The sequence below is a fragment of the Parasteatoda tepidariorum genome, chromosome 2, assembly GCF_043381705.1.
Source record: "Parasteatoda tepidariorum isolate YZ-2023 chromosome 2, CAS_Ptep_4.0, whole genome shotgun sequence".
Lineage (NCBI taxonomy): Eukaryota > Metazoa > Arthropoda > Arachnida > Araneae > Theridiidae > Parasteatoda > Parasteatoda tepidariorum.
In genome coordinates this window covers 24843671-24857538 of record NC_092205.1, presented here as the reverse complement: position 1 = coordinate 24857538, position 13868 = coordinate 24843671, and the positions used below count along the sequence as shown (strand labels likewise).

Below are 13868 nucleotides of genomic sequence, written 5' to 3'. Positions count from 1 at the left end.
TAAATAAATACTTCAAAAAATAATTATTTGCATTTTTAAATTTCAATGAAATAAAAAAAAATGTATAATGACGAATTTTTTTTCAATAAATGAATAGAAACAACTTCAAAATTTAATTTTTATTTTCCGTACCAGGAAAGTATACTTTTTTTTCTCTGCAAACACGATTTGCTATCTTTATAATTCCTCAACAGATGGCAGTAGTATAAATCTAGCTTGGATCCCCCTCTCCCTCACCCGTAATGGAAGGAAGAAAACACAACCGTCAACTCTCTGCAGCCAAAACTATTTACGCAGACGCGAGTTGCATATTAGAGGGTGAGGATTGCGGAAGTGCTCCTTGGTGATGCTTAACGATCGATTCTTCTCAGTTTGTTACTATAAAGATGGCGGAGTTTAACCGCTCTCTCAGTATTCCTGTCGAAATTCGCAATCGACCACGAAGTCACGTCACATGCCCCAGGTGTAGAGTGGATCCTAGTCACATATCTCGTCAAATCTGGGAAAATTCGACTCGACCCCAACAACAGTTCGAATTCGGTAGTAACAACAACATCCCCGAATCGAGGAATAACTCCAACGGATACCCGGACTTGTGCAGGAGATCTAATCGTTCATACACATCTCCAGCTTCTGTTCACCACTATCAAAATGTCCGGCCGTTGGTCAATGTCCCGACCGGACATTTAAATTCTGCTAGTAATGTGGGTTCAATGCGATATTCCAGTGATACCCATTCTACTCGGTCTGCTGGCGATACATGGAGAATTAGGGGTATTTTGGAAAACCATCCCCCCGATGTGACTCGTCGTGCTGAGTCAAGCTTAGGTCGCTTACCTGATGTCACTCATCATACGCAAACGAACCTTAGTATACAACATGCCCGAACACGTTCTGTGCCTGTTGGTGGAGTATATGATTCGCGTGTACCATCTAACAGTTCGTATGATATTCATCATCAGCATCAAACGCAGGCTGTATCTCGTAGTTCTACTCAAGGTATCATCTGTGCTAGAACCCATCAAGATGGATTATCACATTCTCCGATGTCCTCATCAGCTACCATAAACAGTAGACAGCATGAGGCTCTAAGGACTCAACAGCAACGGTTAGATTCCTCAAACATAGCCACACCACAACAGTGGAAGAGAGAACATACATCGACCATCAGCAGTTCCACTAGTCCTTGGGTAACCAGAAACGCCCACATCGGGAGACAAACCACCACAGATACCCCTAGCAGTAGTACCCAAAACCCCAGCAACAGCCTGACTTGGTCTAACTCTCAACAAACCAACAATAATTGTTGGAGACCTAGTACTGTGACTTCACCGTCACAGAATGTGTTGACACAGTGTCCACTGCCAGATTTGGTTACACCACGTCGACAAGCTAGGAAGCAATGCTGTGGTCTTCTGGCGACACATAGTGTGGCTATTCGATGGCTTGTTGTGGTGATTGCTTGTTTAGGACTTATGTGCTCTGTTGTTGGAACAATTGTAGGTGTAGTCAAAGCTACTGGAAGAGAACATCTTACTGTTGCACTTCTCCTCATTGGTAAGTTCATATTTTAAATTTTTAATAGTTATTGGTTTTTATCTTCTGATAGTGACAGATCTTGACGCCTCTGCAAAAATGATGAGTCATATCAATTCCTGAACTTCGTGCACAATAATTTAGTTTCTTAAATACATATATATTTAAGGGTATGCAGTCTACATTTTAGATCCTTCCTTGTTCTGTAAAAATTTTAATTTTTAGGCCGTTGACTTTTATTTATTACTATTCTTCGAAAAAAGTTGTTTACTATTCTTTTGAAAAACAAACGGACATTATTGGTATAAATGGATTGCATTTTATTAAAGAAAAGTGCTAACTTTATTATTTAAATCCAAAAAGATGATTTTTTACTTCTTGAAAGTGAAAAGTAAACACTATGTTACGACATAGTAAGGGTGGCGCTGGCGTATCTTATACATGGGGGCATGAAGTGACTTTGCACACAAATATTTTAATAAATTTTGTATGTTTGTGATTTATATCATATAACGATGAAAGTTCACATTACCCGTGATCACAATATATTAAATTAATGATTTCAAACGTAGATGAAATGTTATTTACTTATCATTTTAGTTAAATGGTCTTAAAAGTGAGATTTAATTACTGATTTTGGTAGGTTATGGGTTTGAAATATTTTTATAGTTTTTGTGTAGGAATTTGTGGATGGGAATTATTATTTAATAAAGGTTGGATTTCTAATTAATAATAGAACTTTCCCATTTATATTTTGTGAAGATATTCTTCTATTGTATGGTTTAATTTTTTTCACAAATCCTTAAGTCAACTAAGTTATTTTGTTATTGATATTTATTTAATTTATTCATAAGAATTTTCAGCCCGTATTCTTAGTTTACTATAAGAATCACAAAAAAGAAAGAAAACACCAACTCTTAGTATTTTTGTTTTGCATGCTCAATCAATTTTTTTTTAAAAAAAAGAAGAAACTATTTTGTTTTTCATAGAAAAAGAATTATTTTATTTCAATTATTCACTGCTAAGGTGCTTTAATAATCATGTTTAAGTTTTTGAAATTTAAATATGTCAAGTTTTATTATACCACTTTTTTTTATTTACTTAAATTCAAAAAGAAGAAAAAAAAATTTATTATGTATTTCTTCTACATTTTATACATTTTATTTCTTCTACATTAAAGCTATTACATAAATTACAACTTGAAATTTGCAACGTAGCTTTTTTATTTATTTATTTTATTTTAAATTTTACTATACTTCAAATTTATAATTAACAGAATAGTGAATAAATGTTGATATTTTTAAGATTATTATTCACATTTACGTATACTGTTATATGCGATTTTTTTTTTTTTTTTTACTTTCTTACATTTTACATTTAAATTTATTTTAATTATTTTTCAGTGTCAATATTTTTGGGATTTGTGTTAAATAATAAAACAATGTAGATTGTAACGATTGATGTGCGATCATCAAAAATAAATAGAAAATCAATAATTTCATGCATACATTGCATTTCCTTAGTAAGTTGATACACTTCCTCTCTAAAATGTAGACACTTCATCTGCATATTATAACCCCGTCTTCTTTCCCCCCCTTTGCATGGTTAATCAAAGGAAGGTATAGGTGTGCAGATGTAAAATAAGGGTTACATCTGCCCCGGTCACCTGGCACGCATGCGTCGCGCGCGCCGCGTGTCATGCCCGTCACGCCCCTTGCATGCGCCATATGCAGGATATCCCTTCTACACCGTCGACAGCTGATTTTGTTCTAACTACTTTAATTTAACCTCCGTCCGGGTGGAACATTCGGGTTGAATTACGATTAGGTTCGAAACCCAGGGAAATAATAATAGGCTTCGAAACCTGTAATGAAGCTCTTTTCTTTTGTTACCAGAAAACGATCTGACCCTTTAATTAATGAGCAAAATGAACTCAGTTGTTAAAAGAAGTGAAGTGAAATAACCTTCACCTTTTGTTTATAGAATTCCTCCTATAAATAGGAACTGTCAGCTTTTTGAAGTACTACACTAGCCTTGAAGTTGATGCAATCTATCATATTATTAAATCACATTACAATTAAAGGTTAATTCATGTAAATAAGAATAATGATGGATTATTCGATTATGCAATATTAGTGTAGAATGAAATTCCTTTAGTTGTAGTACAGAAAGTTTAGTTGTATAAAAAATAAGAAAATTTTTTCTTAGATTGTGTGTTATCTTTTGGTTACTAAAACAAGTGAAGCATTTATTGGCTTAGTTGTATGCTTTGTCAATTCAAAGAATGTTTTTAACGACAAATTTAAATTTAATGATTCATAAATAGTTCTAAACAACATTAATGTGCAGTGTGCACTAAAGTGAAGAAAATATTTAAAAAAGATAGTGAAGTCTATAGTTTACTTACTATTTAATACATATTTTTATATAATTATTTGTAGATAACAAAATGTCTCTTTTTTTTATGTTCTATCAATTTTTGTATTTTTAATAGAATTTAAAAGTATTTATATGCATAATTGTAAGAACTAGGTAGCATAAAATTTTAAATATCTTTTTTTTTTTTAAATATATATATATAAACTTAAACATAGTACTTTGTACTTTTGATTGGCTAATTTTAAATAAAGCAAAGGTGAAGAAAATAATTTTTTTTTTTTAAACTCAGACCATTTCACAAAAAATTAAGTTAATATTTCTTATTGTTTTAATTTTCTTAACAATTAATTGGTTTTATTCTTTTTTTTAGATGAATTAGATAAAATTAGTTAATATATCAAATTTAATACTTGCGTAAAAAAACTGTCTTATGCTTTTTAAACTACTTATATTTTACTGCAAACATTATAACGTGTTACATGCTTTTCTAAATTTTAGTTTCAAATACACTGAGATGTGTTATTTCAATTACAAGTATTAATTTAGATCCTTCTAGCTTATGCTTTTCAATTATCATTCAGGTAATTCAAATTCGATATTTAATAAAAATCTCGATACGAACCGCTTTTTAATTATTATATATGTAACTTAGTAAAATTTATTAGATTACTTACATTTTATTTAGATATAGAACTTTTATTTTTGGTGCCAAACTCGTTATAAATACTCCCAACTTTCAGATTTAGTAAAATACATTTTAGTAAGATATGGAACTACTATTTTTGATTTTAATTCGTTATAAATACTCTCAACTTTCGCAACTAAAAGAACGGAACTGACTTTCTCATTACACTAAAAAAGGAAGACAACAATAATTATCCCAATTGCTGCGTGGACGTGAGAGGGTTTCTTATTAACCATTAAATTGCTGGCAGAGTCCTGGCAAGGGGTGTGAGGGGGGTGATAAAGCGTTTTATAGAAGATTCATATCGTTCCAACGCTTATGATGAAACGGGCAGTTTTTGAACTCCTTCCCCGCCGCTGCACATCTCAACTCTTCTCATTTAGTTTTTGGCCTTACGCCCACTTACTTGATGGTCGCCTTGAGATATATATATATGTATAAAAAGAATCATTATCCCAGTCGAAGAAGTGACTGTATGAATATCAAATTAAGGTTGAAAGCTTCTCCACTCCGCTTCCTTTACAGGAAATGGAATGAAAGACTGGACTTGTTGTCTTAGTGATTTTTCTTTGTCTGCCAAAAAGAACGATTTAAATATGAAGAATGTAGTAGCATCTATTCTGAATTCATTGCCCCAGAGATTTCCGGAAATACAATCCTTTTAAGAGGATCGTTTGCTTTGATAATTATTCATAGCAGACGATCAATGTAAAAAAAAAAATCTTGTGTAGTATTACTGTTTTTTGCAGCAGACAATAGATATTATTTTCTATAGTAAATCATTTGTGTAGCTTTAAATAAAGAATCAATTTGCTCTTAGCAAGAATTAAATTAAAAATAAAAGCCATAAATTATGTTAGTGTTTTCACTTTAAAAATTAGTAGAAAGTATGAAAAGTATTTATGTTTAGGAAGTTAAAAACTTCGATCTGCTAGAGCCATGTGTTGTAGTGGAAATGATTACTACTCCGATAAAAGCTGGTAAAAAAAGAAGATAAATTGTTCTTTTTTGAATTAAAATTGTGAATGATAAACTTTGAATATTCGTGTCCGTTATTTTCGATTTCAACGATAAACGTAAAAATCAAAATGTACTAAATAAGACGCACAAAAATAGGCAAGTTTTTGTTCGTTTACTTTATAACCCTTTGAGGAAGACAGTTCTCTTCTCTCTATTGTAATGCTTATTTCTAAGTTTCAAACTGTCTTGTATCCATTTTAAACCGAGCAAAAAGGAGACACTGTAAAACTTGGACCAATTTGGGCATGTAATATATATTACCTTACATATTGCGGTATATATCGATTTTGCATTCTTTGTAAAAATTTAATTGTTTTCTTATAACAGTGCTAAAAAGGAACATATATCTTATAATAACAGTACTGCCACCAGTAGCGATTTAATTTATATAGCAATTTCATATCACCTTAGTAAAATTTTCAAACATACTCAGCTCTATGAAAATAATTTCTATGCATTTGTACAAATTTGACAAAAACGATTTCCTGTTTGCTCGAGAACAGATCTGGTCACACACACAACCAAGCTGTTGTTGCTATTCTCAGGACATAAAAAGGTCACATCAAAGAATAAAAGTTAAAAACGAACTTTCGCGCCAAAAATTCACCTCTTCTTATTCCTTTTGTGAGCAACAGTTTCGCGCCAAAAATTGCCCCAGGGATTAAAAAAAAAAATTGGAGGGTGGTTTGGGCGCGAAATGGAATCCATGGGAAAAAATAGGAATTCGAAGTGGGCGATGTTAGCTGTGGGGGCCAAATACAGGTAGAAAGCTTCACGATTCGCAGTACGGAATGGGAGGACCCTTGAACTATAAAATTTGGTTATTTATTTTTTTCCCCCTCGTGTTCATTCAAGATTTTCGCTGGCAAAATATTTTAGAGAAACTTGTTCTAGCTTGTCGGCACAAAAAGGACAAAGGATACTTTTTTTCTTCGAAAGATTAAATGTGCGGATGTTGTAATCACGACTTTTGCTGCAAGTGCATTAATGTTTGTTAAATGTCGAAAATGTTTTTATTTTTCTTTACAATTTTAAGGAATACAAAGTAATTACAATAAACCTAAAATTGATACACATAGATTGAAGAAAATGATTACTCATCATTTTGTCCTAACCATCGATTACGATGCTCTTGCTTCATTTTAGGGCACATTTTTTTTTCCAAAAATTTAAAATTTTTAATTAAATTTATTTTGTATTCATTTAGTAGATAATTTTTTTAGTATCCTCGATGTGAATCAAAATTTATAATTATTAGTTAAGTTTTAAATATTATAATTTCTATGTTAATTACAACTTACGTTACAATTTTAAGTATTTAAATTCAAAGGAAATTAGTATGGGTAACATTAATGAACTTTGATTAAAAAGGAATGAGTGTATGTTTATTAATATTTTTATTCATTTATCACTTCACTGGGAGCATTTTAATTTTTATCTAAACACAATTCAAATTGATTATTTATTTTCAATAGGGTTTAAATTATTTTTTCAGTTGTAAAGAGTTTTTAAAGATATCAAAATAAGCGTAATTAAAATTTAATGGTTTTAAAAAACTAGCTACTCTTTTATTCTGGATTTATTAAAATTAATTTTATATTGGTTTGTTACGAACTGCATGTTTAAATTTACTAACTCTTTTTGATTTTCGAATACTTTCTTTATCTGGTAGAGGAAATGAATTAGATATCTTTATCTTCAACTGTATGTTTTTTAACCATTTAATTAAGTAATGTTTTTACACCTATCTTTATTTGAATGACTCCAACACTTTATTTGTAAGCACCCATATCCAGCGAAAATTCCATCCAAAATGATTATTGCCAATTAGTATTTAATTTATTTGTTTGTACACATTCGATCATTAATTTTAATGATTAACTTTAATATAATTTTACTTATTATCAACTATAATATGTTTTCGCTTAATTTTTTCTATTTTAATTTGCTAGTTTTTAAGAAATTGCTAATTGTATTTGCAAAATGTATATTATGCATTGAAACTATTTCATGGCCGAAAATTTTTTTTTGAAATTATAATCTTATGCTAAACCGGCGTGACTGATATTTAATCAATTAAATTGATTTATTTATCTTTTAATTTTGTATTAAAATAATAATTTTTTTTTCCTCTTTTTTTTTTAAAAAGGAGTACGCTAGTTATAGGAAACTAGTGGCTATTACTTTTTTGATGAATGTGATGGTCAGTAATTTGTCAGGGGTCTGTCCAGACATTTTGTGAAAGGTCCGTTTTTCGTGAAATTGTGAAAAAATTACTCACATTCTTTCAACCAGGGTCCGCTTTTATGAATTTGTGCAAATAGGGTCCGTTATTGCAAAAAAAAACTTTTTCAAGGAGTTTTTAAATTGTAAAGACATACAAGATTATGCTCAACACTGTAAAATTATAATTAAAAAAATTAAATTTTAAAAAATAAACAACAATTGCTGCTTCTAAATTAGAGATGCAACATACAAATATTTGGTATTTAGCCTATACTGCTGAACGCAGAATATTCATTTCGGACGAATAATGGAAGAATCGTCTGCGGAAGACAAAACTTCATTCGTTTACATCCATCTTTCGTGTTTTCTGCCCTGGGAAGGGTTTATTCGATTAACAAAACAATAATGAAGATAAACAAATTTGAGAAGGGTCCAATTAACAGAAAAATCATTTTGTGAAGGGTCCGTTTTTAAGTTAAAATATTTTGTGAAGGGTCCGTTTTTATGAAAAGATATTTTGTGAAGGGTCCGTTAACGGACCCTAATTTCTTCTAAACAGACCCCTGTTTGTAGTTATTTTTATAATGAAAAATAAAGAATAACATTTCTAATTATAAGTAAGAATATTTAAGTGTATGAGAAATTCTCAAAGCTCAATGCTTGAGTTGCTTTTCCCATAGGCGTATGTTATTTTTTCGTCAGCTTTTTTCCCAACGAAGGAACGCTTCATTTCGCTTCGACCGGAAATGACCATGCGTTAAATTTTCGTCGCCAACCTATGTTTTTTACGGATTTTACAAAAGTACTTCACACCCCTCTCCCCTTACAAGTTAAAATATGCGAATCATAAAATCTCACCCCCCTTAAGGTATTATTTAATATTTAAACGATATCAAATGCGTATTTGAAAGAAAAAAAATAATAATATGGACATAGGTCGAAATTTGCGTTAGAAAAAACAAAACAGATATGGCTAAAATACGCGATGCGCGTTTGTAAAAGTGGACAGAGCTCAAAATGCTAGTTGTTTATAGTTAATTGGACATAGCTGAAAAAAGCGCATGGGAAAAAATTGATATGGTCTTTTTCTTAATCGTGCATTTTAAACTACGCTCAAAATAAAAATTTTGAAATTTTTAAAAAAAAATTTAATTATCTTTTTTGATTTGTTCGAAACATGTCCTTGGTTAATGATAAGTGATTTTTCACATTGAAAATTATTTTCTAATTTATCTGGGTCTATGATGCTTACAAATAATGAGATTTTGTAAAATTGTTTCAGTTTAATCAAAAGTTGCGTTAATGATATTTTTTATTTCATATTTAACGACCGTTTTAAATAGTTTCCATTAATTTTAAACGATCGTAATGATTTGAACTGAATAAATGTATTTGATTAATTAATAAGATGGATTTTGAATAAATTATTACTTTTTTTTTCGCTATGAATTAGAAGAATAATTTTTATTCGGTGTTTATTTTAGTTTTTTGTTAGAAAGAAAAATTTCAAATAGATATAAATATTTGTCGGGATTGTTTTTCTTTTTTATTATTTAACACACTTAAGAATTGCGGATTATATTAATTTTAAGGCAATCTTGTTAAAAAAAAAAAAAACTTTTTTTCTTTTCTTATTTAATAAGTACTTAACTTTTGACCTTATATAAGAAAAAAATTTATATTATTACTATATTTTTTCGAATGGTTATTAAATTTTTTTTTCTTCTCTTCAATTATTTTGATTTTTCGCCTACGTATAATAGTTTTTTTAATTCTTTTCATATGCACCTACGCAGTTAATATCTAAAATCAAATTATTTAATTTAAAAGGAATTAATTGTACTCATAACCAAATTTCAAATGTTTTTAAAAGAGCAAAACTTTTTAATAGTTATAACTGTTTTTGTTGTAAGTTTTTACATCGTTCTATCACAATTAGAATTTAAAAATCGTCAAAGTTTACAGAAACATTTCGAATTTTTAACTCATGATTAAAATAGAAAAACGAATTAAGCTGGAATTAAGTTGTTTTTCTGGTAAAACCTAGCTTTCACCAAGGCTTTGCTGTAAAACGTGGGAGTTACCAAACCTTTTTGGTAAAAGCCTAAATTTTACCTGTAAAATATAGTATTTACCAAATTTCTTAGGATAACTTAGGATTGATTCTACCTGTTTATCTTCTTATAAAATATTAACACAATTTAATTAATTTGTTTTTAGTATGTATAAATTTAATAATCAAATTGTGGTTTTTTTCTTCTTTAATTTTTTTATTAAAATATACTGACGATATAATTTCACCTTTGCTTACACTTGAGAATTAGTTCTTAACATGAAATTGTTCTATTTATTTGGTTTCTATGAATAGAGTCGAAATATTTCAAAGAAATCTTGAGAGCCATGTGTGCTGTCGAGAAAAAAAAAAAAGTCTCGGTAAAAATGGTCCATAGAAGTCACCCCCTCCCCGTTGAGATACCTTTTTACCAGTACCTTTTTTTTTTTGCAGATACCTTTTTTTACCGGACTTTTTTCCCAAGGATTCTTTTTACCGGTACCTTTCCCGGACCCTTTTTTACGGGGACCTTCTTTACCGTCTACCGTTGCACACTTGTGAGGCGCAAGAATTTTAGGGTATCAAATTTTCTTATAATATCTTAACTTCAAAGTTTTAAGTTAATTCCATTGTAGTAAGCCATCAAGTTCTAAATCATTTAAAATTCTAAATTTTTTTTTTTTGTTTAGTAGGAAGTTTCTTTCCTGGAATTTAAATTAGAATAAAATTTTCGCAATGAGCTGAGAGACATGAGAATTTAATCCTTACTCCTATTTCTTGGAAAACGCTATCAAGTTCTTTCCTTTGTCTTACTCTTTATTTGAATAATTAAATTCACTCGGACTCAGTAATTCTTTTCAAAATGTCAGAATTTAATGACTTGTGACACGTATGTTGTGAATTTATTCTTAATTTGCTAAACATGGAAAATTAAAATTAAGAAATGCTGTTAGGGAAGAAGAAAAAAGCTTTTTAACGTGGCATCAAATGTGAATTATTTTTATTCATTTGAATTTGAAAAACACGGGACTTTAATTTCTGTTTGGATGTATTGAAATTATCTATTGATAATTAGGAAATGTGATTATAAAATGTCAAATACATTCTTCTCATCTATATTATTAATGGAAATTTAATACATTTTTTTAAATAAATGTGTACTATTTTATCTTCACAATAATAATCAAGCATTCAAAATGGTTGATATTCTCCATTTTTTTGTTTTAATTGTTATTGTTTTTTAATTGTTTTAAAATAAATCATGTTTTTCGAATTATAATTTCATGTTTGAGTTTTTATTTATTTATTCAGCAGTTGTTTCTTTATTACTTAATAATTTTTTTGTAAGCTGGCAACTTTTATGTTCCTTTTTATTTTATTTTTTTTTAAATTTTGTTTTGTTATTAATGTTGATTGTAAAATAAATTTTTATGCCAAAAGATAAGGAAAAGATAAACTGCTATCGAGTTTGAAATAAAATTATATCAAACTCATTTTTCTACATTAACTAATTTATTATAATTTTTAACTAATCTACGTTAACTAATTTTTCACCGATTACTTTTGTTAAAATTGTTTCTCTGAGCATCTTAATGTTTTTTACTGTACGTTTCAGATCTTGTAAAGGTAATTTTTATCACAGATTGCATCATGTTATAACGTTCTCTTTCTTGAATCAAATTTAATACATGGATAAGCATTATATAATGATTTCATTTATATTCTTATTCGCACGAAAAAGAAACAAAACTTCCATTGTTTCTTCTTAAACCGATGCACCTGAATAAAATATTGCTTCCTGGTGGATTTAGCTTAATTCGTTTAATTATTTGATGCACCAGTCGGGGGAAAGTCGTTTTATACGAACCCAAAATTCGCCTCAATACACCTGTGTGCAAGGTTAATATTCTACTACTAATTAGAAAAATTGTTTTCTTCTTCGGAATTGAATAGAATTTACGACGTAAGACTAACATGCCTCATCCGTTTTTACGACTACCGCTAACTTCTAACTCATGTGAAATGGCGGCCAATGAAAATTTGGAATCCACCAGCAACGCGTAAATCAGAATTAGTTGTTCAGAATTCGAAAGAGGGCAAAACAATGGGTCAAGGAAGAATTCATTCCAATTGGACCGTTGAATTTACCCTTCACGATTTTGTAAAATCTTCTAAGATTCGGTAGGAATGTTATGACTTTGAAGTGCTAAAGCATTATAAATCTGCACGCGTCGACTTCTACCCTACCCCACCTTATAAATAATAACTCGTTCCATAATTTTCATGAGAGAAAAAAAGGTGATATTTTCTTCTGCGAATAATGTCAGTTTCACACGGGAGAAATTCGAAATTCTAATTCAGTTCTCGAAGAGAATGTTTCGTATTTACGCATTGTTGATTTTAAGAAAAAAAAGCTTGAAATTAATTTCGGGAATTATTGTCCGAAATAACAGGTTTTTCTTGTTTTTGTTTGTTGAAACTAATCGGAACAATGCTATCAGATTAACCCATGTATGCTGTAGAAATCAGTTAAAAGAGATTTTTGTCGGTGTTACAAAATTGGTAATCCGATTATCCTTCTAAACATTGACCTTTTAACCCAAGGCATATTTAATACATTATGCATAACGCGTACCAAAATAAATTAAAATGAGAAAATATTAAAGAATTTTCATTAAATTGAGAATAAGAGTATTAACTTTGAAAATGAAGTAACTTTTATTAAAGTGCAGAACAGTGTTTTTTCTAAGCGTTTTTAAAAGGGCGGCCCGCCCTATCTGCTCTGACATCCTTATAAATGGGCCCTCTTTGCCTTTTCGTAAAAATAAGCCGCCATAGCTTAAAAACACAAAATAAATAAATGAATTACTCACTGCTTAAATAATAATTACACAATCATAAAATCATCTTTGTTAATTGGTTTAATTCTGATTACTATTACAAATGTTATCTGATTACTATTACAAATGTTATCTGATTATATTACACTTTGTTAGAATTATTCTCAACTGTTTAATTTTTATGAGTTTCTCTTTTTTCTTCAGGGGTTACATTAATGAGTTTTTTAAGTGATTTTAAGTTCTGAAATTATTATTTTTTTAATAAATACCCTTTCTTTTTCTTCTTTTAATAAGAAAAAAAAGCACAGTTGAATTTTTATTTTTTCATAATTTTCAGTTTAAATTCTAGAAAAAAACTTTCAAATGATTAGGTTTGATAAAATAAATAAAATAGAATAAAAATCGTTGATCAATTAAACATGATTTTTTGTTTACTTGAAAAAAGTTTATGCTCAGAGATATTCTTTTAGCGTGCCTTAAATTATTTTTTATAAACTATGACTTTTTCTCTTTTTTTGATAATGCATCAAAACTACTTTTTGAAATAGTTAAATATAAGAAGGTAATTTAAAAATTGCTGAGGATCGAATTCAGTTATTACATAATATTACGCAATTTGAAAATTTTTTTATATTGTTAATTGAGTACCTACCCTTTTTATTCACTAGGAGAACTCAGGCTGAATATTTTTTTTTCAAACTTGATTGTACGCTTAATTTATAAAGAAATCACACTGTGTTTTGTCGATTTAGTGATAAAATTACTGTTGAACGAATAATTTTTTTTTCTTTCGAAAATAAGAAATGTTATTAAACTGAAAAAATCGTCAATTAGTTGAAGAAAAAAGTTCGCGGGATAAATAGCAGATTTAATTAGATTTTTTTTAAATATAACTTATTTATAAAATCAAGACAGCAATTGCATAAATTTTTAACCGCTAAAAACAATGTCGTGGCATAAAAGTTATGCCATGTTACTTAATAGACGGCCCCAAATTAACGGCACTTAAATTGAGTGTTTTGAATTATTTTATTTTTCATTTTAAGCACTGTACTAAGAATAATAAACAGTTTAATTCCAGAGATATTTTAAAAATGCAACCGACGTGGTACTAAAAACAATGCGAAAA

General features: G+C 29.3%; 1 protein-coding gene across 1 annotated transcript in view; it reads left to right on the top strand.

The window, feature by feature from the left end:
• Positions 1 to 253: 253 nt before the first annotated feature.
• LOC107447872 (uncharacterized) overlaps positions 254 to 13868 on the top strand; it is a 47555-nt gene continuing 33940 nt past the window's right edge. The window contains exon 1 of the mRNA XM_016062907.4: positions 254 to 1557. Within this exon, the coding sequence (XP_015918393.1) occupies positions 387 to 1557 (1171 nt within the window). The 5' untranslated portion in view covers positions 254 to 386. The remainder of the gene's footprint in view (positions 1558 to 13868) is intronic.